At 51.8% G+C, this 26,690-nt stretch overlaps 2 protein-coding genes across 5 annotated transcripts in view; one reads left to right on the top strand and one right to left on the bottom strand.

The window, feature by feature from the left end:
• The window catches only part of RTN3 (reticulon 3), a 68,462-nt gene extending 62,980 nt beyond the window's left edge, over window positions 1-5,482 (top strand). For 2 of the 3 annotated variants that reach the window (XM_080817315.1, XM_080817316.1), the window contains 2 exons: window positions 1,383-1,441; window positions 3,316-5,482. In XM_080817315.1, coding sequence (XP_080673441.1) covers window positions 1,383-1,441; window positions 3,316-3,361 — 105 coding nt within the window. In that variant the 3' untranslated portion in view covers window positions 3,362-5,482. The remainder of the gene's footprint in view (window positions 1-1,382; window positions 1,442-3,315) is intronic. The other variant, XM_080817317.1, reaches the window with a different exon arrangement.
• A 3,418-nt stretch (window positions 5,483-8,900) lies between these two features.
• Window positions 8,901-14,166, bottom strand: ZFTA (zinc finger translocation associated; the record flags this gene model as incomplete). 2 transcript variants are annotated; one of them, XM_080817223.1, is made up of 5 exons in its annotated part: window positions 8,901-9,364; window positions 9,602-10,153; window positions 10,395-10,781; window positions 11,336-11,833; window positions 14,028-14,166. In XM_080817223.1, the coding sequence occupies 5 exons, from the start codon at window positions 14,164-14,166 to the stop codon at window positions 8,901-8,903; spliced, it is 2,040 nt and encodes a 679-aa protein (XP_080673349.1). The 2 variants fall into 2 exon arrangements, with proteins under 2 accessions (XP_080673349.1, XP_080673350.1); XM_080817224.1 differs by lacking the exons at window positions 9,602-10,153; window positions 10,395-10,781.
• Window positions 14,167-26,690: the final 12,524 nt, after the last annotated feature.

The raw sequence follows: 26,690 nt of genomic DNA, 5'->3' as shown, positions 1-26,690 counted from the left end.
TTCCTTTACTTATTTTAGAGAGAAAGAGTGCACAAGAAGGAGGGGGCAGGGGGAAGAGGAGAGAGCAGCTCAAGCAGGCTCCACACCCAGCTTGATCTCACGACCCTGAGATCACAGCCTGAGCTGAAACCAAGTGTAGGACTCTTAACTGACTGAGCCACCCAGGCACCCCATGAGCAATCATTTTGTAACCATTTCTGGAGTCTGAGTTTGTAAATCAGGAGCCTGACTCTCCTCTAAGTTAGGAGAGAGAAGGGTAGGAAGGTACATTGTTACGACTTGTTGTATGTCTTTTAAGTTTTTCATGGGGATGCATTATCCATTCAAAAAAATAAGTCGAAAAAATGCTTAAATAAATAAAAGCTGGTATCTGAAAAGAAATTTAAACTATCAAGGCTGTTATGGGACTCCATCTGTGTGAGGAGGTGATTGCTTTGTAGAATGGTGCAGCCTTGCCGGATGCTCTGAGGTTGTTCTTTATAAATTGAGTCATCAATCAACAGATTTTATTTATACCTTTTGATATTAAATGAATTAGTCTTACGTAGGAGCCAAAACAACATTTGTGATTACAGAATATAGATTAGACAATTTTTAGTATTTTGAAAATGCTTTACTCTAGTTTCTGTAAAGGAAATACCTAGCAAGTAAGACCTTAGCAAAAGAAATGAGAGATTTTTACTTCAACAGACAATTATAAGGCATTTATGGCATAATTTAAAGTCTGAAACCTGAAAGGTTTTTGGGGGGTTTTGTTTTGTTTTGTTTTATGGGCTCCACGCCCGGTGTGGAGCCCACCACAGGGCTTGAACTCACAACTCTGAGATCAAGACCTGAGCTGAGATCAGGACTCGACTGAGCCACCCAGGTACCCCTAATACCTGAAATGGGGGGGGGGGCTTTTTTGGTTTTTTAAGATTTTATTTATTAGAGAGATAACTAGAGAGAGCACAACTCGGGGAGAGAGAAGTGGGCTTCCCGCTGAGCAGTGAGCCTGATGTGTGGGGCTCAGTCCCAGGGTCCTGGGATCATGACTCGAGCCGAAGGCAGATGCTTTACCAACTGAGCCATCCAGATGCCCCAATACCTGAAGTTTTTAAAATACTCTTAAAAACTGGGCCTTATTGGGGCGGTTGGCTGGCTCAGTTGATAGAGCATTTGACTCTTGATATCATCAGGGTTGTGAGTTCAAGCCCTGTGCTGGGTGTGGAGCCTACTTAAAATAAAAAGTAATAATAAATTTTAAAAACTGACATTATTTACATTCCCCAGAATATGCAATAGTGTTTTTAAGAAATGGTTAAACTAGATAACAACGTTATTTTAAGGAAAATTGTTAATCTATGTGTTGCCATAACTGAGTCTTTTCCCTTTCCTTAAAGACCCAGATTGATCACTATGTTGGCATTGTCCGTGATCAGACCAAGTCGATTGTTGAAAAGTAAGTATGCTTTAGTTCGACGTTTTATCAGAATGTGTACTTTTCTTCCCCAATTATTTTTGGCCTCCTCTATAAAATACTGACTCAAAGAAAGGAGTCTTGATCCTGAAGAAAAATGTTGGTTAATAGTTTGATTCTTACTGCAAATTATTTCATCCTGCTTCCTTAAAAAACATTCTTTGTGTCTTAGATTAAAAAGGAACTGTGGAATTAGAACCTTTGCCTTTCTGACTTGGCCTTTTAAGTATCTGAAGGTACCCGCCCACATTAATCAATTTTAAGCCAGATTCGTCCCTCCTTTTTCAGAAATAAGAGGTTTTGGGGGGTTTTTTGTTTGTTTTGTTTTTTAGATTTTATTTATTTATTTGACAGAGACACAGCAAGAGAGGGAACACAAGCAGGGGGAGTGGGAGAGGAAGAAGCAGGCTTTCCGCTGAGCAGGGAGCCTGATGTGGGGTTTGATCCCAGGCCCTGGGATCACAACCTAAGCCAAAGGCAGATGCGTAACAACTGAGCCACCCAAGCATCCCCAGAAATAAGAGTTTTACTAAATAAATGACTCAAAGCACAATGCTACTTTTTTTTTTTTTAAAGATTTTATTTATTTATTTGACAGACAGAGATTACAAGTAGGCAGAGAGGCAGGCAGAGAGAAAGAGGAGGAAGCAGGCTCCCTGCTGAGCAGATAGCCCGATGTGGGGCTCGATCCCAGGACCCTGAGATCACGACCTGAGCCGAAGGCAGAGGCTTTAACCCACTGAGCCACCCAGGCGCCCCCACAATGCTACTTTTCCTCAAACTACCAAATCCCTCTTTTCTTTGTTTTTTTTTAACCAATTTAGTATTGAAATGAAGTAATAAACTATTGATAGATATTTTTATGACTCCCTCTACCAGGGAGCCATTGGGGTTTTTTGTTTAGTTTTTTTGTTTTAGGCTTTTTTTTCTTTTTAATCATGGCAAACACTAAGGAACCCACACTTCTAACTAAAATGTTGACATTTAAGAAATAAAACACAAGCATCTAAACCTCTTTTGTGAACCCCCTTCCCCGCCCCAGTCCCTTTCACACCTCCAATTTTAGTGCTTTTTCCAGTTTTGGTAAGTGGAAACTACAAGTATAGGTACACAGTTCTGGCTTGATGCCAGGGTCTTTACTTGCTCTTTTGCTTTTATATGTATGCATTAGAGCTAACACCAGGCAAGGACAGTTAGCACAGATATGTATCTGGTTGCTGTTTACTTCTGATTGTGAAATATAGACGTCGCTTAGCTTTAAACCTAATGTCTTGGTTAGTCCCTGCTGTGGGATCTAATTGTGAGGAGTGGCTTTGACATTGGCTGAGAGGTATGTGAATGACCTTAGTGAAGAGTAACCTTAATGCACAAAATGAAGGGTGGCTTTGGTGTCCGGTGAGGGGCCAGGAACTGGTGCCAGCTTCTGTAGTCTTTTTATCTGTCACCTTGACCCTTGACTCCTGGTTCCTTTTGTAGCGCTAGTGGGTCACCTAACATTCCCGGGGAAATGGGCTCTTGCGCTGCCAGTGTGTGGAACACAGCAGGTGTTATGCCCAGATCCCCTTAATTCTTCTCTGGAACCCCCAGTGAAGGACCCAGGAGGTGCAGGCAGTAAAGAGGACAGGCCGCAGGCATGGTGGCATTGAGAGGGCTTGAATCTTTGCGGACCCCTCAGCTCATCCCAGACCAGACTCGGCCCCACATTTTTCATCCAGACTAAGCCCTGTGGAAATGGGAGATTGTGTCACATTCTCCAGCAAGCGCAGGGCTGTCTTTCGGTGTCACTGTTAAAAGTAAAAACCTACAACTAATGTTCTTTCTCACCTTTTTCTTTTTTTTTTTTTTTCCTTCAATAGGATACAAGCAAAACTCCCTGGAATTGCAAAAAAAAAGGCAGAATAAGTACATGGAAACCAGAAATGCAACAGTTACTAAAACACCACTTAATAGTCATAACGTTATTACCTGTACTATGAAGGAACGTGCTCAGTGTCAGCTCGAGCCTGCATTCCAAGCTTCTTTCTCTTAATTTGTTTTCTCCCCTCCTTTCCCGTTACCCTCAGTATCAAGCACAAGAATTGTTGGACGAAAAAAAGAACTGATACCTTAGGATCCAAAAGAATAAAGAAAGAGTCAAATTAATAGGATAAATCAGTACCTTAATGGTGGCGGAGCTTTTACTTGTAGCTTGAAAGGGGAGAGGTTGGAGGTCAGGGAAAAAAATGAAAGAAATCCCTGCTCTTGGACTCTGCTATCCAGGTCTCAAGGACTAGTCTTACCCAGCTTCCCATCGGAGTTTTACCCTTATTTTTATGTTAAGAAATAATGATTAACTTATGAGGAAATTATCTGGGGACAGGAGTGGGATTCCTTCCCATGGGTTTCTGCGGACCTCTGATCCCATCTCCCGGCCCCACAATGTGAGCAGCTACTCCTAATACTCCTTCTTTGTGTAATGCTATAGCTTCCAACTCTATGAATAACCTGTAGGTGATAGTGAGAGTTCCTGATTCCCAGAATGCCGTCTGGGAACCAAGAACGGAAATGGAAGGTGGGGCTGGGACGACCCTCCCCTCCCGCTCCCCCCAGGAAAGGAAAGTCTCTGCCATTTGGGAGGGTGGCGTCTGTGTCTATTCTCATGGGCACCAGTTCTGGGCTTTAGTTTGAGAACTCATTCCTGAATGTGCTTTCCTCCCTCTTCCCTGCCCACCTCACCTCAAGTTTAATAAATATGGTTATACTTTTCCTATTATGAAATAAATGTCTGTAACTGCTGTACACTGCTGTAAACTTGTTAGAGAAAAAGTATAATCCGCATGTGGGCTCCTCAGTTGTTGAGTTATTGTAATCCTGTCTCGGTCCATGGGGGGGAAACATTCTCAAGAGGCGAATATAGAAACGGAAAAGGTCTTTTTTGCTTTTTGTCTTTTCTCCACAGCTTTCTCCTTCACACGCTCCGTCTTTAACCTGTGCTCATCATTGTACCCTAAGGACCAAAGCCAAGCTGGCTTGAGAGGAGATTGTATGTGTCTGTGGTTAAGAGACCACAAATTAGCATAAGAAAGTGTGTTCTGTGGTTCATACGGAGTTTTCACTTTGAGGCTAGCTTATGGGTGTGTGTCACGTGTTGAGGGTTCCTTTCATCTTCAGGCACATGAAATGTCTCAGCACCTGTCTTGGCCCAAGGTGCTCCTTTTGAGAGAGTTTTCCAAGAAGTTTTAGGTGAGGGCGACCAGGCAGGAGCAGATTGTGTCGATGGGGCTCCGTGTGCGATTGAAAGATAAACAGAACAACCCAGACGGACCTCAGATGGAGGGCTGTCGGGAATCTGATTCCTGCTGAGGCTGATAAGTGTCTTTTCTCCCCTTCCAAGGTGAAAATTCAGTCAACTTTAAAGAAGTCATCTGTGAGAGTTCCTTCAGGTTGTAAAACTCACAGTCATGATAATCCAGAGGGAACGTGCATTGGTGACTTTAAAGTAAGGGCTACAGTCTTTGATGATCCCAAAGCACTACAACTCTCTAGAAGGTAGTGGAAGTTTTCTTTCTACTGTTTTGGAAAAGTTACTTCAGCATTTAGATGGGTAAAAGGTACCCTTGCCTTACTCCATTTTCCTATTTACTTAGCCCCCTTTCCTTCTTAATTTTTAAGCTGATTTCAGTTGCAAACACATTCTGCATCGTGTCTTAGGCCCTCCCAGAAAGACAGTGCTCTGATCAGCTTTTTGGGCTTCCCCTCCAGAGGACCCTTTTCTGCACTGGAAGCCTCCACACCTAGCTCTTCTGTTGTTTTACTGCTGTGTTTAGGTAATTGGACAGATCTTTGTGCCACACAGGAGTTTCGTGGGGTTTTTTTTGTTTTGTTTTGTTTTTTAAGGAAAACCTATAGATGAACTATTACTAATGAAAATGTGCGTGTATGTACGTGCAACATGAAAATACAGTAGCACCTAAGGAACTTGAATCTTGGTTCCTGTAAACTGCAAATTGATGTGGTATTAATAAAAAAGAAAAAAAAAACACAGTGACTGTGGTGTCGTTCTGCTAACTTTATTCTTTATACATACAGTTTGGGTAAAGTAAGAACCAGGCTTCCACCGACCCCCATCCCCACTCCACTCTTGATGCTTTAAAAAGCAACTCATAGTTGAGGCTGGTAATGATTCCCAAGATTGCGGAATTTCCATAGTAGAGCAAAGCTGTCGTGTTTGGTTTCTGAAAGATCCCAGAGACCCTCTTAAGAGGTGACCTTAGGAGAAAGAGGATGAGGAGTGGAAGGGGCCGGCGGGTCTGCTGTCCCAGTTCAGCCTCACACCAACCTCAGAGGGTCGCCCGCCCGCAGCGTGAAGCAGCCTAGACGTCAGAGTCAGTCACCATGGAAAGTGGAGACCACATACATCAGAACCTTATTCCTTCAGATTTAGTCTTCCCCAAAACTAAGGCTGCCATGACCCTTAAGCTGGATTTTAAAAATTTATTCAACATACCTCTTAGAAAACTTAGGCTGAAATTTTTCCTTAAAAAATAACTGAAGCCAACAACTTCACAAATACACATACAAGTAATGTTCGAGTAATGTCACTAACGTGGCGTATAAATATGGATTCAGAGTAACATTTACATATTGGCCATAATAGCAAGCATACCATTAACAAAAAATTCATGAAGAAACTTCACCTGTTCATGTCAGACTGCTGAGGCAAGGAGGAGGCACAGAGAGAGGAGGACGACCTGACCCCCACCCCCACCCCAAGAGGCGGTAGGGGCGGTCAAAGCAGGAACCCCTACAGTGGCACTGGGTCCATTCCTGCTCTGATCTTTGTGAGCACTGGAGGGCTCATCCAAAAGGACTGCTGGGTGCCGCCATTTCTGATTCAAGACAGGGCCCAAGGATATGTGTTTCTAGTAGGTTCATAATGTGATGCTACGGGTCCGATGGCCACACTCTGAGAAGCCCCTGGAGTGCCTGGGGCTGCCTCTCCACAAAGACCCTCATTCCTGTCTTAAGGCCTCCGTCCCTGCCTGTCAACAAGAAAAGCCATTCCTGACCAGCTCTCTGTCCTGGCTTACCTGAACTTTGGCGGTGGGCTTGGGTAACCAGAAGAGGTCACCCCAATCTGCCTCCTGTTTTGGAACAGGCAGAGTCGCAAAAAGTGGTAAAATACTCATTCTGGATCTGAAAACAACATGCATGAAGAAAAATAAAAGAATGGCAGTGCCCAGCCCGGTGCCATCCATAATCCCTGTTCTCAAGCTCTTAATACTGACTCACAACCCCTGGAGGTTCAAACATGGAATTCACTTCTCAGCCAACTGACAGCTCGTGCAGTATTTCCTGAGTCCCTGGGGCACCTAGAACAGAACACAATGCCAGAGCCCTTGCCCTCCTGGGGAGGCTGCGGGACCGGTGGCCGTCAGCCGCGCTTGTGGACTTCTGAGGGAGGCTGCGGCTGCTGGGAACCCTGGAGCTGAAGCCCAGAGCTGCCCTGGACGACACGGGTCTCAGGGAGCCACGCACGTCTTCGCTGTCCCCGGAGGAGGCCACCCTGCTCTAACGGCCTGCGGCACCCGGTTCCACCCTTTGGCAGGCCCCATGGGCAAAGAAACCTTAATTGACCAGAGATTGGGAGGCCGAGGGGTGTAGTGCAAACAACACTGAGTTGGGAGTTGAGCTTTTTATTCTATGTCTATACTGTTCCTACCTGGCTGTGTGTGATCATTTCAGTTTCCGAACTTCACTACCTGTCTGCGGAAGGGGTCGAGGGGGTGGGGACTGGTGGATCTCCAAGGTCATTCGGACTCTGACAATCTTGAATTATATAAAAATGCTATAAAATCCATGGTATAAAATCCAATTACCAATCAGGACGAGTCAAGGGGACTGGGCCTGAGGCACTTGAACCTTGGGCTCTGGCCTGGGAGTGCTGGGATGAGGAAGGGCCTCCTCTTTGCTGTCTTGCGTTCCCACCCACAGAGGGAGCCCCTGGCCCCAGGTGCCAGGGCCCCTCTGCCTCCAGGCCTCCCCGGCAAGTCCCACCTCCCCACTTTCAGGCTGTAAGACCAAAGGAACCGGCCTGGCCATGTGAACAGCAGACACAGGCCCAGAGACTCCAAGAAAGGCCTGGAGAGTCACACATTAGTGCGGGATGTTTGGGGTCCCCCATCCCCACCTCTGTCCTCACTCCTTCCTCCTTTCGGTCCTTTCTCCACCACCTCACAGCTTATCTCTGATACACGTATAATAAATAAGACATTTGCACGTAAGGGTGACTGGGACAGCTCTCTCCCCGCCCCTCTCCCTTTCATATAAAAGCATTAAATACAGTTTCAAAATAAAATACAAAGAGCAAAAAGGGCCTGATCTCGGGGCCACCTGTTCTCCACAGGAGAATGAATCTACACGCCCCACTCGGACCTGCCTGGGAGATCGCGGGGCCCCTTCCCGGCCCCACCGGGCCTGGCGCTGCCGCGGGGAAGAGAAAGGAAGGCCGAGGCCCGGCCCCAGGCCCTTGGGGACTGAGAATGGGTGGCACGTCCACCGTGTACGAAGGGGGACAAGGGAGGGACGGGAATAGAACGCCAACTGCCGGGACCTCCAGTGCCCCGGGCTCGGACCAACGGGGACCCTAGAGCAGGAGCGCCTGACTGGGTTTAGGGGGAAACGGAGGTCTTCGGAGCAGAAGAGGAGCAAAGGAGAAAAGTGCTAATCCCTTTACAAGCTCAGGGTCCAGGAGGGCGCGGCAGGAGCGGGGGAGCCGGAAGGGGCCGCGGGGCGCGCTGTCCCCAGAGCCCGCCCGGGAGGCTGGCGCAGCTGCCGAGGCCCCGGCCCAGCTCCGCCCCCGCCTCTGGCCGCCCGCCCGCCGGCGGTCCAAGCGTCCTCCCCGCCCCGGGCGGGCTCCCGAGCTCCGCCGCCCCGCCCTCCGCTGGAGGCCCTCGTCCGCAGTCCCGGCCTACGAGCGGCCGCGAATACCAATGAGGACGGGGGAGCGGCCGCCCCCGACCCGGGGGCCGTGCCTGCCGGCGTGCAACGCTACACGGAGCTGGGCCCCGGCCAGCGGACGGGGCCGGCGCGGCCCTCCTGCCCCCCACCAACCCCACCCCGCCCTCGGGGCCCTAATACTGACAGTCGGCATCCCCCACACGGGCCTGGCGCCCTGGCTGGGGCTGCAGGCCCTCCGTGCACACGCTTGGCGGCCGCGGTGGCCTCTCGGGAAACGTGGGGCCCCGCGCTTTCCTCGGCGCACCGACCGGCCGGGGGTGGGGGTGGGGGTGGCTCCGGGGCTCCTAGCGGAACCCGCGACCCCACCCAAGTCCTATCTCCGCCCGGCCCGGCCAGCGGGGCGGGGGCAGCGGCGGCGGCCAGGGCCGCGGGAAGCAGGGTGACCGGGCCCGCGGGCCGGCGGAGCACAGGACGGAGCCGCCCCGCCCGCCCCGCGAGCCCGCTACGCCCGGCAGACGGCGCCCGCTTTGAGGTCCGCGCCGCCGTCGCGCGGCGCCGGGGCCGGCGGCCCGAAGCCCTCGTGGCCGTAGCAGCGCAGCGCCGCCTCCTCGTAGGCCTCCAGGATGGTCTGGCGCTCCTCGGGCGTGAAGTCCATGGAGAAGGGGTGCACCTGCAGGATGTGCCGCTTGATGGTGCTGACCTTGAGCGTGGCCAGCGCGCCCCCGCACACCATGCACACCAGGCCGCGCCGGCTGCCGTCGTAGTCCATCAGGTACTCGCCCCGCCAGCGCGGCTGGTAGTTCCGCCGCTGCTCTCGGCTGCGGGGCGGGGGCGGCGGGGGCGGCGGGGGCGGCGGCGGGGGCAGCGGCGGGAAGGCGAGTCCCCCGGGCTCTTGGCCGTCCTCGTCATCCTCGTCGTCCTCGGTGGGCCGTTCCGACGGCTCCCCTGGGGAAAGCGGGACATCGCCTAGGAAGGGACAAAGGAGCGCATTGGAGCCGGCAGAGGGCCAGCCGCCCGCGTCTCGCGCCTCAGCTCCGCCGCCACCCACCTGGGCCCTCCAGTCCAGTCCTCCCCGATACGCCCTTCAGCCTTCCGCTCTCCCCACCCCCTTCCACCCAAGCACTCCCAGCCCTCGGCCCCCGCCGGCCCGGGTCCCTGCCCCCACTCTCCCGCGCCACCTGCTCTGGCCCTGCGCCAGCTCACCCCACCACTCCTCCTCCTCTGGCTCCTCTTCCTCTTCCCCACCCCCCTCCTCGGAGGCTGCGGCTGTGCGGGGGGCGGCAGGGTCCCTGGGGGGCTTGGGGCGGGGCAGCCCCAGGGCCAGCAGGTGAGCGGCCTTCTCGCTCCACTCCTGGGCGATGAGGGCCCTCACGGGCCCGCTGAGGCGCGTGGAGCCCGGGTGGCGCTGGCGGATGTGCCGCTTGATGGTGCTCATCTTGAGCGAGGCCAGCGCGCCCCCGCACACCATGCACACCAGGCCGCGGCGGCCGCCGTCCAACTCCATGAGGTACTCCAGCCGCCAGCGCTCCTGGTAGCGGCGACGGTGGTCCCGGCCCCGCGGCGACCGGCCCGGGACCCCCACCCTCTCGCCCTCCTCCTCCTCCTCCTCCTCTGCGGGCCCGGGCCTCTCAGGGACCCAGCCAGCCTCTTCCTTTTTTACGTCTGGGGGACTGAGGTCCTGAGAGGAGAGGGCTCCAGCAGTGGGGGCGGGGTCCCGGCTCTTTCTGGTCAGGTCCTGGGGGACGAGGTCATCGTCTGTTGGGGAAGGGGTGAGGGAGACGGGCTCAGCCTGGTGGCAGGGTTGCCCTTACCCACGCAGCGGGGTCCTCACCCCAGCCCCAATCTAGAGGCCCCAGCCGATGTGGGGTGTATGTATGTGTCTGTGTCTGGGGGTGGGTGGGTGTAGACAGGAGTCCCTCCCGGTTTTGGTCATAGACCCCACTTTGCAGCGCTAATATGGGGAGGGTGGGTCTCGGCCCTGGGAGGGGCCTCGCACCTGGTGGGGACCGAGGGAGCTCAGACAGTGTCTTGGGCTGGCCACCCCAGGCTTGCAGCAGGGCGCTGCGCTGCGGGCCGCTGAGCCCCAAGGAGCTGGGGTGCACCTCCAGCACGTGGGCTCGGATGTCGTCCAGGTGCAGGCTGGGCAGTGCCCGGCCACAGGCCATGCACACCAGCCGGTTCCCCCGAGGGTCATAGTCCATGAGACACTCTGCCCGGAACCAGTTCTGCAGGGACTCCTTCAGCCTCCGCTCCAGCCGCCGGGCCCCCAGCCCCCTGCTGCCCCCGGCCCTCCGGGAGGCTGAGAGGCGCCGACGCCGAGCCCGGGGTGCCACTGGGCCCCCTCGCCGCTGGCATCGGCTGCCCTCACCAGCTGGGGCTTTGCCTGAAAGGGTTGGAGGGAGGGAAGGAACTGAGATGCTGGCCCTCCAGGGAGCGCCCCACCCCCCACCGCCACAGCCAGGCCCTCCACTAGCCTCTCCCTCACTCTACACTCTGAGCCCCAGCCTGACCTTGGCCCTGCTCTTGCTCTCTCCTGAGGCCTGAACTCCTCCAGCTCCTGCCCTGCACACAGACCGGAAACTCTATGCTCCGCCCTGACACCCAGATTCTAGCCCCCTCCCTGGACTTCACTGTCAAGCCATACCTTCCCAGCACCCTCTACTCCCAGCCTTCCCCCCAGCCCCACCTAAGCCCCCACCTCCACTCTCCTTGATCCTTCTAAAACCACAGAAGGCCAAGACCATCAGAGATGCTGCAGACCCCTTCCTCTCACTGTCCCGCCCCCAATACTGTACAAGAAGGACAATAAGCACATCCCCACCCGACACAGAGCAGTGACTCCCTCCAGAAAGTGAGTTAGTTGGCTGAGAAGCCAGGGCTGGCCCCACGGGGCCCCGCCCACCACCCAGGCCCCTGCCTCTCCAGGTCCTGTGTTACCTGGGCCCTTGGGTGGGCAAGCTTGCAGGCTAGCCCCCTCCTCCTCCTCTTCCTCTTCCTCTTCCTCCTCCTCCTCGGCCCCCTGGGCCCCCAGGCCCTCGGACTCTCCACAGGCCCCCAGCCCCAAGTGGGCATCCCAGCTGTTGCTGATGACTTCCTTCTCCCGGGGACTCCAATGCAGGGAGTAGGGGTGCTTCTGGCGGATGTGCCGTTTGATGGTGCTGAGCTTGAGCGTGGCCAGGGAGCTGCCGCACACCATGCACACCATGCCGTGCCGGGCAGGGTTGAAGTCCATCAGGTACTCCAGCCGCCAGTGGTCGTGGTAGTAGCGCCGGTGGTCACGGCCGGGGATGCGGCTCTTTCCAGGCCTCGAGGCCCGGGCCTCACAGTGGTCTGAGTATTTCCTGCCTGAAGATGCCGGGCCCCTGGCCCTGGAGGAGGGCAGGGGGGCGCTCCCCCAGGACCCCAAGGCACCCCCATCCAGCTGAAGATCTTGCCCTGAAGGGGAGGGGGGAAAGGGAGACAGTTTTTCAATGCCTGATACCCAGGAAATGAACCCAGGGCTTGGATTCTGCAGAGAAAGGGGGGTGGGGGAGGGGTCGTTTGGTGGAGGAGGGGCGGGGGGGGGGTGGCAGGAAAAGGATGGCAACAGCAATCAAAAGGATGTGGGAGAGCCCTGGAGTCAAAACATTGGCCCTTTACAAAGCGTGAGGACCCTTTAAGAGGGGACCAAGAACAAAAGGATGCAGGGCACTGCCGAGGGACTAGCTCTGACTTTTTAAAAAATAAAGTGAAGGCCAAGGCGGCAGCCAGCTCTGGATGGGCCCCTTTCTGGCGGCAAGTGTGAGGGAAAAGCCAGGAGAGCAGCAGGCCGGGGCGGTTATGGAGCCGAGCGGGCAGTGGCAGAACAAAGGGGGCATCTGTCTGCATCCAGGGCTGCATACGGGACCCACCCGTCTGAGGCCCCAGCCAGGAGGGCCCCACCCAAACATCTTCTCCCTTTTTCCAATAATGCCTCAAAAGCAGCCTTCTGAGAGTCCCCTTTGGGGGGGCTAAGCATGGCCAGTTTCCCAAACACAGGCACCCCCGGGAGGGGAGGGATCCCCATGACAAAGCTGTCAACACCTCCAGGAAAAGGAGTTACTAGGACCCTGGCGTCCCTAGACTCTAGGGAGAGCCGATGACCCTGCAAGGGGATGGCTCGAAGGAAGGGAGTGGCCACCACCCACTGGAGCCCATTAAGTCTTTCTGGGGATTTATTTTTTGCTCTCGCAGAGAACCAGCCACTGCCCAGCAATCAGGGGGCAGGCACTGGAGAGGCCCAAGCACAGCACAGTAAGCCAGCGGTGTGCCCTTTTGCCAAACAGGCAGACACCCCCAAGCAGTCCCCCACCTTCCCTGCAGTTTGGACCCTGTTTTATTTAGAAAAGGGTTTCCTGGCCACATAATCTGAATGGACAAGTGTGGTCATGCTCCCACTGGAGAATCTCAGGGTCAGAGAAACAAAAGACAGGACCAGAGAGGGCTCCTGTCACCATTGTGGGTTTTTTGTTTGTTTTGATTTAAGTAGATCCAAAGAAAAAAGCACTGGCTTCAAAGTCAGAGACCTCGATTCCAGTATGGTTTCACTGGTAACTTGCTCTGTGATCTTTGATGGGTCATGTGGCTCTCTGGGCCTCAGCCTCTTTGTCTGAAAAGGCACTGGAGAGCTAGCTGGTCTCCAAGCATCCTTCCAGCGCCGGATCTAAGCGAGTCTAAGGTGGATTGGCCCTTTAAGAGCCCAAAAAAGGGGGAGGAGCTGAGATTCTTTAAAAACAAAAGGGGATGGGGAGTTTCTGGGAGGAGAGCTCCGAGATTAGGGCAGTATCCCTAGCCCGGACCGAACCGTCATGGGTCTTCAGGCGGTGACCCGGCAGCAGGGGAATGAAGAAACAGCGTCCTCTGAGAGCGAGCGGGGAGGACGGGCTGGTCCTACTATAGCTGACAAATTGTGGCAAAATTTTCTTAAAAGAAGGGAGGCGATAACGCGCGGACAGGAGGGGGTATCTGCCTTTGTGAGCGAGCCCATCCCTTTAAAAACTACCCGCGGTGGGTTAAGGTAGCGGTGGGCCCCCCGAGGCTCCAGCCAGCGCTTTCCTAGAAAGAACGTTGGGGCGGGGTGGGGGGTGTTGGAGAAAAAGGTTTCCTGTCTGTAAGCAAGGCCACGGGAGGGGAGGAGCAGCCCGACTTAAAGCAGCGGAGTTCCCAGCTCAGCTCCTCTGGGGGAAGCCCCCCGAAAGGGACCCCCCAGTCTGGGCAGACTTTTAAGAGACAGCCGGATAAGGGAGACCACCTGGGAGTCTGAAAGAGAAAGGGGCGGGGGCGCAAGTCCAACAGCCCAGAGCGCGCGCCCCGTGGCGCCGGGCCGGGCCCTTTGGAGACCCCTAGGCCTGGCCTTTAAGGCGGGGGCCGCGGGGCCCTTTAAAGGGGAGGGAATCCGCCCGAGCCCCGCAGGCGGACCCGGGTAGCTGGGCGGGGGGCTCCCCTGCTGGCCCTGCAGGCGCGATCCGCGCCCGCCAGGTGGCGCCCCCGGCCGCCCTGCCCGCGTCCCCCCCTTTGTTCGGCGGCGGAGAGGGGCCCGGAGCCCGGAGCCGCAGCCCTCCCCTCCCCCCATGCCGGGGCCCCCGCCCGAGCCGCCGGCCCCAGCTCTTACCGCCGTCGTCCTCCTCGGGTTCCGCGCCGCCGCTCGATCCGGCGGGCGGCAGCCGTCGGCCCCGTGCGGAGGCCGCTGTTGGCCCGGGGCCGCCCCTGCCGCCGCCGCTCCGGCTCCGGTGGTCCCCGCCGGGCTCCATGCGCTGCGCTGCGGAGCGGGGCCCCGGGGCGGCGGGGCGCGGGGCCGCGGGGCCGGCAGCGGCCCGCGCGGGGCGCTCGGTGCTCGGGGCCCCGGGGCGCGGGGCGCATGCACGGGGCGGCTGGCCGCACGGACGGCTGGCTGCTCGCTCGGCGGCGCGGGCTGGACCGGGGTGGGGACTCCTGTCTGGGGCCCCTGGGGCTCCTTTAAGGGCTCCTGGGTAAATTTAAAGGGGCCGCGCGCTATTTCCTCCTGCCAGCTCGCGGGGGGCTGGAGGGGAGAGGCGGGAGGCGACGAGCTGGCCCGAGGCTCCGCAGCCGGCGCCCGCCCCGGACGTTGGGAGCACAGACCTCGCCGCCCTCGCGGGCCCGTACCGCCGCCTCCGGGGCTCCGGTCCCGGCTCCTGAAGGGTCACTGAAGTGGCGAGGGGCGCCCGCGTCCGCTGCGACGCGCTTCCACCCGGGCTCGGCTCGCAGCCACTGCCCCCTCGGGGCATCTCAGCGCCTGGCTCCCCGCACCCGTGCCGGCCGGAGACCGCCCGGTGGGAGGCCCAGGGTCCCCGCCGGGGCTGCCTCCTCCCGCGCGAGCTCGGCGCGGGCCCCAGAACGGACGCGACTGGCAGGGGCCCCAGATGGCCGCGGCCCCGCCGAGAGGGTGGAGCCGCGGGGGCGGCCGCGCCCCCTCCCGCGGGAGCCGCCCGGGAGCGCCGGGAGTTCGGGCTCCTCCATGGGAGGGGCGGACGGGCGAAGCTCCCCGAGAGCCGGCCGGGGGCGGGGGCCGCAGCTGCAGAGATTCAGGCCGGGAAGAGGGGGCGCGCAGTAGACTCGGGGAAAGCCGGCTGCGCCGGGGCCCGACGCTGCGGGACCGAGGGGGCCCCAGACTGAGAGCCGCGGTGACTCAGGCTCCGGCCCCCGGAGGCCTGGGGGTGCCAGACGAGGCCCTTGACGCGCCCCCAAAACCCGCGCCTGGCCCGACGAGGCGAAGAACGCTGACCCCAGGCGGAGTGTCGAGCACCTCGGGACGCGCGCCACCACGGCTGCGAAGCGCTGGGGCGCACCCTGGCCGCAAGCCCCGGGATGCCTCGGGGCCCCCAGCTCCCAGGAAGCGGAGAGAAGGGATCCCGAGAAGCAGCGGGGGGCGCGGGTCTTTCCGCGAGGACCGGCTGGAGGAGCAGGTGCTCGCTTTGCCTGTGGTTGGTCGCCCACAACAAAGGCGATTCCTAGAGATCCAAATTACAGGGTGCGGAGGCCATGCAGGGTCTTATTATCTCGAGGTGGGTTTTATGCTTTTCCCTGGGGAGGTACCCAGAGATCCGTTAAAGAAGTCATCCTGGACAGACTCGTTCGTCCATCCAGCACCTACTGTATGCCAACACGCTTGTAGGCGCTGGGCGGTGAAGGAGACAGACAAGACTGATACTGTTTATGACTTAACAGGCACCAACGGCTTATAAAAAGGAAACAATTCCAGCCCTTCGGGAGCCATGGGAAATATTAAATTACTTGGAACACAGGAAGCCTATCCCCTAAGCGTTCGTGAAGAGCGGCCCAGAGCTAAAATTTCTTAAGTACTTGAAGGTGTCTGTCACCACTTGGAGATGTCCCCACGATGACCCGCGAGAGATATCTCCTTGGGTAAACTGAGTCTCGGCCCTCCAGCTCTGTTCTCTGCACCGCTGGCCTTGCTTTCGGGTTGCAGCTGCGCTGTTTGCAGCCTCGTGGAACTCTGGGACCCTGACGGTGATGGCAGACAGTGCTATGAAATGGGGATTCCTTGGTTCATTATGTCCTTCACTTGTGCCCATCCCACGGCCGTAAAGGGAAAATGAGGTACAGACCTGAACTTCAAATGCTCCTAAGTCTGGGTTAAAAAAAAAAAAAAAAAGAATCATAAAGGTAACCCATGACCAGGACTGGCCACTGTGCAACACTCTGGTTATGTGTCCTGCCGGTTCTCTATCAGTATAAATAGGATATATTTTTTAAGATTTTATTTTTAAGTAATCTCCACACCCAACGTGGGGCTCGAACTCACAACCCCCACATCAAGAGTCGCTCTACCCATGAGCCAGCCAGGAGCCCTTAAGTAGGATCATTTTATTTGTTACCAAAAGAAAGGTATCAAAGCCACCTGGAGCCATTTTTTTAATGCGTGGTGCTTCTCTCCTTGTCTACATCCAGCTCAGCTCCAGAAATGGCTCCCAGCTCTGTAGTCCTGAAGCATTCTCGCCAACGGATGCTCACAGCCACCCTGTGAAGATAAAGCTTTGTTCTCATCACCGAAAAAATTACCTAACACAGCCGGGGAGGGGGTGGGGATGTTTCATCCGCCCTCCGGAGAAGATCTTCCCTTATGGGGTCTCCTGTAGGATGGGCAAGCATTGGTAACCAGGACCACACTGGGGCTTTTCGTGGGACCTATGGACTTTGAGCTCCATGTGTATCCTCCTCTAGTTTAAAAAAAAAAAAAAAAAAAGATTTAATAGATTTTTGTGGGCCCTTCAAACTTCTTTATTTTCTCTGATGTGAGGAAAAATAATGCCTCTTCTTTGAGCCTCGAATGTCACTTTTCTCTTCTGATTTTAAAGTAAATTCAAACGTTTCCATGAGCCCCTATAGCTATCGTAGGTTCTAGGCACTATGTCCTCAGTGCCTGATGGTTAGCCAGGCTCGACTGCATCACAGTGCGATAAGAGTCGAGAGGGAGGCCACCCAATTGGAGAAAACTTCTAGGGAAGATACTGAGACAAGTCTTGAAGGGCTGCAACCGGGTTGCCGGGAGAAGAAAGGAGCTAGGGCTTTCCTAGCCAAGACCAGGGAGGTGCCTGGGGTGGAGGGTTTCCAGTGGGAAAGACAGAAGAGGAAATAGGAATGAGCAGGACCAGGGCCTCGGGTGCCCGGCTGAGAGTCTGCATTTGTCCTGAAGGCATGAGGAGTGCCTGGAGCCAGTGTGCAAGGCGTTCTGGAGGCAGCCTGAGAACGCGAGGGAGGGAGCGAGGAGGGATAGATGGGGACACTGGCAAGCGGTCCACAGACTGCAGTGCAAGAACGTGAAAGCAGCGGAGGGGAGGCAAAAGGTTCAAGTGGGGCCACAGTATGTGTGTGCCATCTTCCCAGCACACAAGGGGGCGATCTGGGGGCGAAATGTCACCTGTGCCCCCGGCTGAGTCATGCACCTCCTGGGGTGTCTCCCAGGAGGAGAGGATACCTCTTCTCACCAAGGAGCAATGCGTAAAGCAAGCAGGCACCTGAAAGCTGCTTCCGCTCAGAGGGGGCATCCTTCCCTAATTCACAAGCCCCCAAGGGGCCCTTTTCACTAATTTTTAACAAAGACCCCCTTTGAGACTAGACACTGTCCTAGATTGAGCCCACGAGAGGGTAGAATCTGCAGGACATGGAGCAGGGTTCAATGTGCTGCTCAGAGAAAGACCAGGCTCACTCCCAAGCCTCGGGATCAGGGGGGACAGGAGTATAAAAGACGACATAGGTTTGGAGGGTGGAGACACAATGAAGTCTGGGAAAAGACAAACTGAGGCATATTAAAATTTTCGGAATTTGTTTGCACAAAATCGATTCAAGCGGGGCAGTGCCAAACCAGAGTGGTTAGAAGCACTCTGTCAACGGGAGCTGGAGAAAGACTAATAGAGAAGAGTCGGAAGCAAAGTAAGGAAGATATTGATTGGCTCTAGCGTGAACTCCTGGTGGCTGTTGGCAATCGGTTGCCTTTAGGTCGCACTTTAGTGACCTTGAGGTAGTTACAGGCTTAGATCTGGGTTTGCTTACGTAGGTGCCAAGGGTGAGAGGCACCTCTGTCTAATGGCCTCCTTGTTGAATTAATTTAACAATTACTTCCATTTGGTCATCCTTGCATGGTAATGATGGACCACAAATTCAGTACTGGTACCACTCTCAGTCACCATCGGAGTTAAACTGTTCTTACCGTAACGTGAAATTCGTGGTTACGATGTCAAATCCATCAAAGAATCGCTTTGGCCGTTTGTCTGTTGTGCATCTTTTCTTTTCTTTTTTTTTTTTTTTAATTTATTTATTTGGGAGAGAGAGACAGCGACAGAGATAGCAAGAAAGCTTGCTAGCATGGAGGAGAGGGAGAAGCAGGCTCCCTGCTGAGCGGGGACCATGACCTGAACCAAAGGAAGACACTTGACAGACTGAGCCACCCGGGTGTCCCTGTTGTGCGTCTTGTTTCTTGTTTCTCCAAGCGTAGGGAGACTATCCGAGGTGCTAATGGCTGCAAACATGCGTGGACAATCTCAGAGAGAACTCAGTGCCCCAGAGAGATGATAATGCTGGCTGTGAGTAGGACAATGCCAAGAGGCTGACATCAACTCTTAGCCAGAGTCCCCATGAGCCAATCCAACCAGAACCATCTAAGTCAAAGCATGTAACTGACGAGGTACCAAACAGTTCTAGCCAGGTAGCCTGTTTGCTAATCTCTCATATTTGAGTTTCTACACAACTGGAAGTGGATCCAGAGGCAGTAGAAGGTTTTTATCGAGGTACAGACATCTCCTTTTTCAGCCAGCAAGTAACCGAAAGCAATTCCGTTGCCGAAAACCACATTAACGAGAGACTTTAGGGACATCTGTTGTCCAACCATGGCCTGAGCTATAGACTCAGCGATAGTTGCCAAGGTCAAGGACAAGTTTTTAACCACATATTTGTTTGTACTCGTCTCAGGGGAAGGAAGAAGGGACCGTCCAAATGACAACTATCCAGAGGGATACATCTGCTGGTAAACTTCTTCTTAGTCCTAGTATAAATTCAAAGGAGCAAACCAATGTTGAGTTTCTGAGGTATGATGAAGGGTCAGTGAAACGGTAAATACAGCAACCGCACATTCACACTGCCTTGCAACCTCCAGCTGTCAAGACAACGAGTGGGCCAAGCTTAGAGGCCGTTGCCCAAACCTCCACATATGAGTAGTAGCTAGGAGATATGCCTAGGGCTCCTTCATAAGTATTAGCATGTATGGTGGACCCATTGGTGTTAGCATCATTCAACCGAGACTCAAATACTGTATTTTCGCATATTGAAAGACCACCTAAATATATGGGCCCAAAAAGCAAGCCTAAAATTGGTCTGATAAACACGGACTGCTCTGTAATGTCTTTCATATATATTCCCCCCACCCCCGCCAATGGATCTCATTTTCCCATCCCAGGGTTAGGTAAAATTGAGGCAAAAAATGAGGGTCTGTGGATTTAGCATTTTAACTTTATAAAAGGGGCCTGTGGGAAATTTAGGCATACAGTGGCATGTGGGGTGTCAGTGAAATTACTTGTAGGGTGAACTAAGGGGGGGGGGTCTCTCTCGTTACCTCCTGATGTTGGCATGGCATGACCAACCGAGCAGTTAACCAAGTTTCCTGTAGTAGTATTATTTTTTCCTGTAGTAGTATTATTTGTGAAATTCTAATTATAGTGCTGCCTTCCGTGCTTTAATAGAGAGAAATGCAAATAGCAAATAGATAAAAGGGATAAGGATTTCATATTGGAGATGAAGATCTTGATCCGGTATCTTGGGAGAGCTGTCCGCCTCAAGATGTTGACGGCTTCTGGGGAGGAAATCTCCCCAGTCTGTTTTAATTTTAGATCTCTGGCTGGAATGCGGTCCCAAGAGTCTGGAGGAGCACTTTTCAATTGGGAGATGGGGACCCAAGATTCAAGTACCTCAAATTTGGCTGCCACCTGGGTAGTGAGGAGAACCTGGTGTGGCCCCTTCCAATGAGGTTCAAGGGCAATCTTTCTTTTTTTTTTTTTTTAAGATTTTATTTATTTATTTGACAGAGAGAGAGAGAGAGGGAACACAAGTAGGGGGAGTAGGAGTGGGAGAAGCAGGCTCCCCGCCGAGCAGGGAGCCCGATGCGGGACTCGATCCCAGGACCCTGAGATCACGACCTGATCCGAAGGCAGAGGCTTTAACCCACTGAGCCACCCAGGTGCCCCAAGGGCAATCTTTCTTAAGTGTTGTTTCCAGAAGACCCACCCTTCAGATTCTAACTCATGGAAGGTTTGACCATCTGTAGAAGGATCACAGAAAGCTTCCTTTACCTGGTGGAAATACACTTCGGCATAATGAATTAAAACTTTACAATACTGAGTCATATCAGAATTTATAAGTACGGGAGACACATGAGTTCTATCAGCCAAAGACATGGGTCTTCCTATTACTATTTTCTTTATAAAGCATTACTTTATGCCTTCCCAAAGGTATTGATCTCATTGCCATCAAAGCCAATGGTAGAACTTAGAGCCGTGGCAATCCAGTTGACTTTGTTAATTTAGGTAGCTTTGGGAGAAATGGGTTCCCCTGTCACTGGTGATCTCTTCTAGGATACCCCATAAGGAAATATATTTTCTAAAAGTTTCTTAGTCTTGATTATGGTGTCAGCCATCCTGTATGGGAAGTTTTCAATGCATCCCAAGAACATACAGCCACAAGAACATATTGATAACCCATTACGGGGAACGATTGAATGAAATCCATTTGTAAGTCTTCACATGCCCCAGTAGGTGGTGGGGATGCTCCATCTACTCCATCTACTAACTTAATGGTCTTTCCAGGGTTATGGATTGGACAAATCAGTCCCCAAAACTGGCTAACCAATTTGGTAGCCAAAATTGGTAAACCAGTTATGCGACCTCAGAGCGGTTACCGCCCCCCCATAGTTTTTCGTGATTTGGATCATTTCATCTGTCCCACAATGAGTTGCAGAATGTAGGGCTTTCAGTGATGGCATTCAGAAAGAACCCGGCAGCCACCTGGGCCCTCAGTGAGTCATCTAGTTTTGCACTTGCACCCTCATTCATTCAAGTTGCCTACTGGTATAATTTTAGTGCTGGTCGATCTAGCATAGAAGTCCACTAGAGGACTTCTTAAAACTCAGCTTCTGTATTCTAGTAGGATCTTCAATGTTAATCGTTGCAAGTTGTTAGGGAATAGAATAGCAGGGAGTGGTTCATTTATTTCTTGGGGCCCATTTTTGATGGGGGTTTCTTTAGAAGTGAGGAACCCTCTCTGTTTCCATAACATGCCCAAGTCCTGGGCCATCCCAAAGGTATACATGCTATCAGCATAAATGCTTATTGATTTTACTGTGCGTAGCTGACAAGCCTGGGGACAGGCATGTGGCTTTGCTTCATCACACAGACTTGAGTTGGGAAAGATTTCCCCTTCCAATAGTTTTAAGATTTTCTGTATTTATTTGACAGAGAGAGAGAAAGTGAGAGAGCTAGCACAGACAGGGGGAGCTGCAGAGGAAGACGGAGAAGCAGACTCCCCTGTTGAACAGGGAACCCAATTTGGGGCTGGATCCCAGGACCCAGGGATCATGACCTGAGCTGAAGGCAGACGCTTAACCATCTGAACCACCCGGGCACCCCCCCCCTTTCCAATAGTTTATATTGAGTTGTTGCAGCATATCATGCTCGATATTTCCCTAGTGAACTCTTAGCGTGGGACCCGTGAGCCAAGAATATCACCTCTGGGTTTTCCAGTGTGTCCTGTGAGTCAGTGCAAGCCACAACCTCACACCCACCCAGGTATGGCGGTCCGTCCCGTTGTCAGGCAGGGAAAGTAGAGTAGCAGAGCTGGCTGAGCAAGTTACCAACCACTTAAGGTGGAGGTCAGAAGATGAGAGGAGAAGGTTCTCATAAGGCGTAAGTCTACCTGCTGAGAAACGTTGAGCCTGATCAGAGAGCCTGGGGTACTTGGAAGTGTCAGACATGTACTAATACTAGTTCTGCCAGTCTAGCTTCAGTGGCCAGTGCTTTCCAACAGTTTGGATGTGGTCTGGCTAGTGGGTTTGCTGTAAGCTATAGTAAGCAACCAGTCCCTGTTTTCCTCCATGCTGCTGTGTTAGAATTCCTAGAGTCTGTTTATCACATTTCTGGACAAATAAGATAAAAGATTTAGTATAATTTAGGAGCCCTAGGATGAGATTTTTTTTTTTAAAGATTTTTTTTTATTTATTTATTTGTCAGAGACAGAGAGAGAGAGAGAGAGAGAGCGAGCACAGGCAGACAGAGTGGCAGAGGGAGAAGCAGGCTACCTGCGGAGCAAGGAGCCCGATGTGGGACTCGATCCCCAGGACGCTGGGATCATGACCTGAGCCGAAGGCAGCCACTTAACCAACTGAGCCACCCAGGCGTCCCTAGGATGAGATTTTGTTGTAGGGCTAGTGTTAGTTGGCTAAAGGCTTGCTCACAATTATCTTCCCAGGGTAAGAGCTCTGGAATTGGGACCCTTGTAAGCCCATACAGGGGAGTTGCAATGAGAGAAAACTTTGGAACCCAAGATCCACAATATCCTACAAATCCAAGGAAACTCCTTAATTGTCACTTAGTCGTGAGTCTGGGGAAGTCTGGGATAATCTCTATTCTTTCAGGTGAGAGACAGAGACTGCTTTTGCAACCAAACAATGTCCTAGGTTGGGGGCCTTGCCTTTGGAGAACTGCAGTTTTTCATTGGAGGCCTATGGGCTTTGCAAGCTAAGTGCTGTAATAGACAAATCAAATCTATTTCTTAGGCCTCCCTCCTAGGGGAGATGTACCAGTAGGTCATCTCCATATGGAATGACTGTACAGTTGTTAGGGAACTGTAAGTTTGCCAAGCCTTGATGTTAATAAAACTTGTGAAAAAAACTAAGGACAGGCCTTCAGCAATCCAGGTATACTGTTGGTTTTTCCAAGTGAAGGTGGATATATATTGATTATTCTTGTCAGCTGGGCTCCTACAGAAAGGGGAGCTGAGAGCCACAACTGTGAACCATTTTCAGTCTGTAGGTACGTTAGACAGCATGGTGTTGGGGATTTGGAACTCCAGGGAACCTTGGTATCACAATTTTATTGACTGTATCCAGATCTTGGACAAAACTCCAACCTCATTCATTTGATTTCTTTTTAAGATTTTATTTATTTATTTGAGAGAGTGAGCAAGAGGGAGAGCACACGAGCAGGGGCAGAAGGAGAGGGAGAAGCAGGCCTCCCTGCTGAGCAGAGAGCCTGACCTGGAGCTGGATCCCAGGACCCTGAGACCATGACCTGAGAAGAAGGCAGATGCTTAACCGACCTAGTCACCCAGGTGCCCCTATTTGATTTTTTTAATGGGTAAAATGGGAGCATTGCAGGAGTCAACCCTTGCTTCATTAAGTCTTCTCCAACTGGTGAGCGCCCTCAGATACCTTCTGGTTTTAGTGGATTTTAAGTCAACTTAGGCAGGGATTTGAAATATTTTTATGGGTTCAGCTCTCTTAATTTTGCCTTTGTTGGTTGAAGAAAAAGCCCATAGGCATTCAGCACTTCTGAGAGATCGGGGCTCTCATGCTTTCTTTTTTATTATATTTTTGAAATTATTCTTATTTGTTAAGAATTTAAAATTTTAAAAAATTTTATTTATTTATTTAGAGAGAATGAGAGCAGCAGGAGGGGCAGATATATATAGAGAGAGAGAATCCCAAGCCGACTCCACACTCAGCAGGGAACCCACACGGGACTCGATCTCATGACCCTGAGATCAGGACCTCAGCTGAGATCAAGAGCCCAACGCTTAACTGCACCACGTGGGTTCCCCAAAGATCATTTCTCCTTCTGAGTTAAATTTTACATGACTTCTCAATTTAGAAAGCAGATCTCATCCTCACAGTTTTACTGGGGCAGGGCCACACAGGAAGAGAGTATGGGTCCCAGAAAATGGTCCTAGTGTCATCTGGACTGGTTTAGATATAGGTACTCTTTGAGCTTGCTTAGAAACCCTCTTAACTCCAAGGGGTTTGCCCCTTTATGAAAGCAGGGTCTTGCGTGTATACAGTGGCTCTGGACTTCACCGATACTAAACAGGCTCCTCCGTGAATGTTTACCTTAGTGCCCCCTTGCTTGTTTAGAGGCATCATGGGGAGCGATTTACCTGAAGAGCCCTCGTAGCCCATCCCAATCCTTATGATTATTTTGGTAATCTGATTTTGCAAGACTTCCCCCAGGGGGGAAACGATCTGGATTCATAGGTGGAAGTCCATGAAAAGATGGGTTCAGGGCGCACCTGGGTGGCTCAGTTGTTAAGCTTCTGCCTTCAGCTCAGGTCATGATCCCTGGGTCCTGGGATTAAGCCCCACATTGAGCTCCCTGCTCAGCCCCCTTGCTTGTGCTCCCTCTCTCGGTGTCTCTCTCTCTCTCTGTCAAATAAATAAATAAATAAATTTTTAAATTAATATATAATGTATTATTTGCCCCAGGGGTACAGGTCTGTGAATCATCAGGCTTACACATTTCACAGAACTCACCACAGCACATACCCTCCCCAATGTCCATAACCCAGCCCCCCTATCCCTACCTCCCCCCACCACCCAGCAACCCTTGATGTGTTTCTTGAGATTAAGAGCATTTTATGGTTTGACTCCTTCCCCATCCCATCTTATTTCATTTTTTCCCTCCCTACCCCCCATGACACTCCACCCTGCCTCTCAAATTCCTCATATCAGAGAGATCATATTATAATTGTATTCCTCTGATTGACTTATTTCGCTCAGCATAACACTCTCTAGTTCCATCCAGGTCATTGTAAATGGCAAGATTTCATTTCTTTTGATGGCTGCATAATATTCCATTCGTTGTATAGCTGTACCACATCTTCTTTATCCATTCATCTGTTGATAGACATCTAGACTCTTTCCATAGTTTGGCAATGTCCATAGTGGACGTTGCTGCTATAAACATTCAGGTGCACATGCCCTTTCAGATCCCTACATTTGTATCTTTAGGGTAAATACCCAGTAGTGTGATTTCTGGGTTGTAGTGTAGCTCTATTTTCAATTTTTTGAGGAACCTCCATGCTGGTTCCCAGAGTGGCTGCACCAGCTTGCATTCCCACCAACAGTGTAAGAGGGTTCTCCTTTCTCCACATCCTCACCAACACATGCTATGTCCTGACTTGTTAGTTTTAGCCATTCTGACTGGTGTGAGGTGGTATCTCATTGTGGTTTTGATTTGTATTTCTCTGATGCCGAGTGATATGGAGCACTTTTTCATGTGTCTATTGACCATTTGGATGTCTGCTTTGCAGAACTGTCTGTTCATGTCTTCTGCCCATTTCTTGATTGGATTATTTGTTCTTTGGGTATTGAGTTTGATAAGTTCTTTATAGATTTTGGGTTCTAGCCCTTTATCTGATATGTCATTTGCGAATATCTTCTCCCATTCTGTCAGTTGTCTTTTGGTTTTGTTGACTGTTTCCTTTGCTGTGCAAAAGTTTTTGATATTAATGAAGTCCCAGCAGTTCATTTTTGCCCTTGCTTCCCTTGCCTTTGGTGATGTTTCTAGGAAGTCGTAGTGTCTGAGGTCAAAGAGGTTGCTGCCTGTGTTCTCCTCAAGGATTTTAATGGATTCCTACCTCACATTGAGGTCTTTCATCCATTTTGAGTCTATTTTTGTGTGTGGTGTAAAGAAGTGGTCCAGTTTTAGCCTTCTACATGTGGCTGTCCAATTTTCCCAACACCATTTGTTGAAGAGACTGTCTTTTTTCCATTGGATATTCTTTCCTGCTTTTTCGAAGATTAGTTGACCATAGAGTTGAGGGTCCATTTCTGGGCTCTCTATTCTGTTATATTGATCTATATGTCTGTTTTTGTGCCAGTACTGTACTATCTTGATGATTACAGCTTTGTAATAGAGCTTGAAGTCTGGAATTGTGATGCCATTAACTTTGGCTTTCTTTTTCAACATTCCTCTGGTTATTCGGGGTCTTTTCTGGTTCCATATAAATTTTAGGATTATTTTTTCCATTTCTTTGAAAAAAATGATGGTATTTTGGTAAGGATTGCATTAAATGGGTAGATTGCTTTAGGTACTAGACAGTTTCATAATATTTGTTCTTCCAATCCATGAGCATGGAACATTTTTCCATTTCTTTGTGTCTTTCTCAATTTCTTTCATGAGTACTTTATAGTTTTCTGAGTACAGGTTCTCTGACTCTACGGTTAGGTTTATTCCTAGGTATCTTATGGTTTGGGGTGCAGTTGTAAATGGGATCGACTCCTTAATTTCTCTTTCTTCTGTCTTGTTGTTGGTGTATAGAAATGCAGCTGATTTTTGTGCATTGATTTTATATCCTGACACTTTACTGAATTCCTGTATGAGTTCTAGCAGTTTTGGGGTGGAGTCTTTTGGGTTTTCCACATAAAGTACCATATCATCTGTAAAGAGTGAGAATTTGACTTCTTCTTTGCCAAGTCAGATGCCATTTATTTCCTTTTGTTGTCTGATTGCTGAGGCTGGACTTCTAATACTCTGTTGAATAGCCAGTGGTGATAGTGGACAGTCCTACTGTGTTCCTGACCTTAGGGGGAAAGCTCTCATGTTTTCTCCATTGCGAATGATATTTGCTGTGGGTTTTTCATAGATGGCTTTGATGATATTGAGGTATGTTCCTTCTATGCCTACACTGTGAAGGGTTTTGCTCAAGAAAGGATGCTGTACTTTGTCAAGTGCTTTTTCAACATCTATTGAGAGTATTA

This window comes from Martes martes, assembly GCF_963455335.1.
Source record: "Martes martes genome assembly, chromosome: 10".
NCBI lineage: Eukaryota > Metazoa > Chordata > Mammalia > Carnivora > Mustelidae > Martes > Martes martes.
This window is presented reverse-complemented; position numbering and strand designations above follow the sequence as displayed.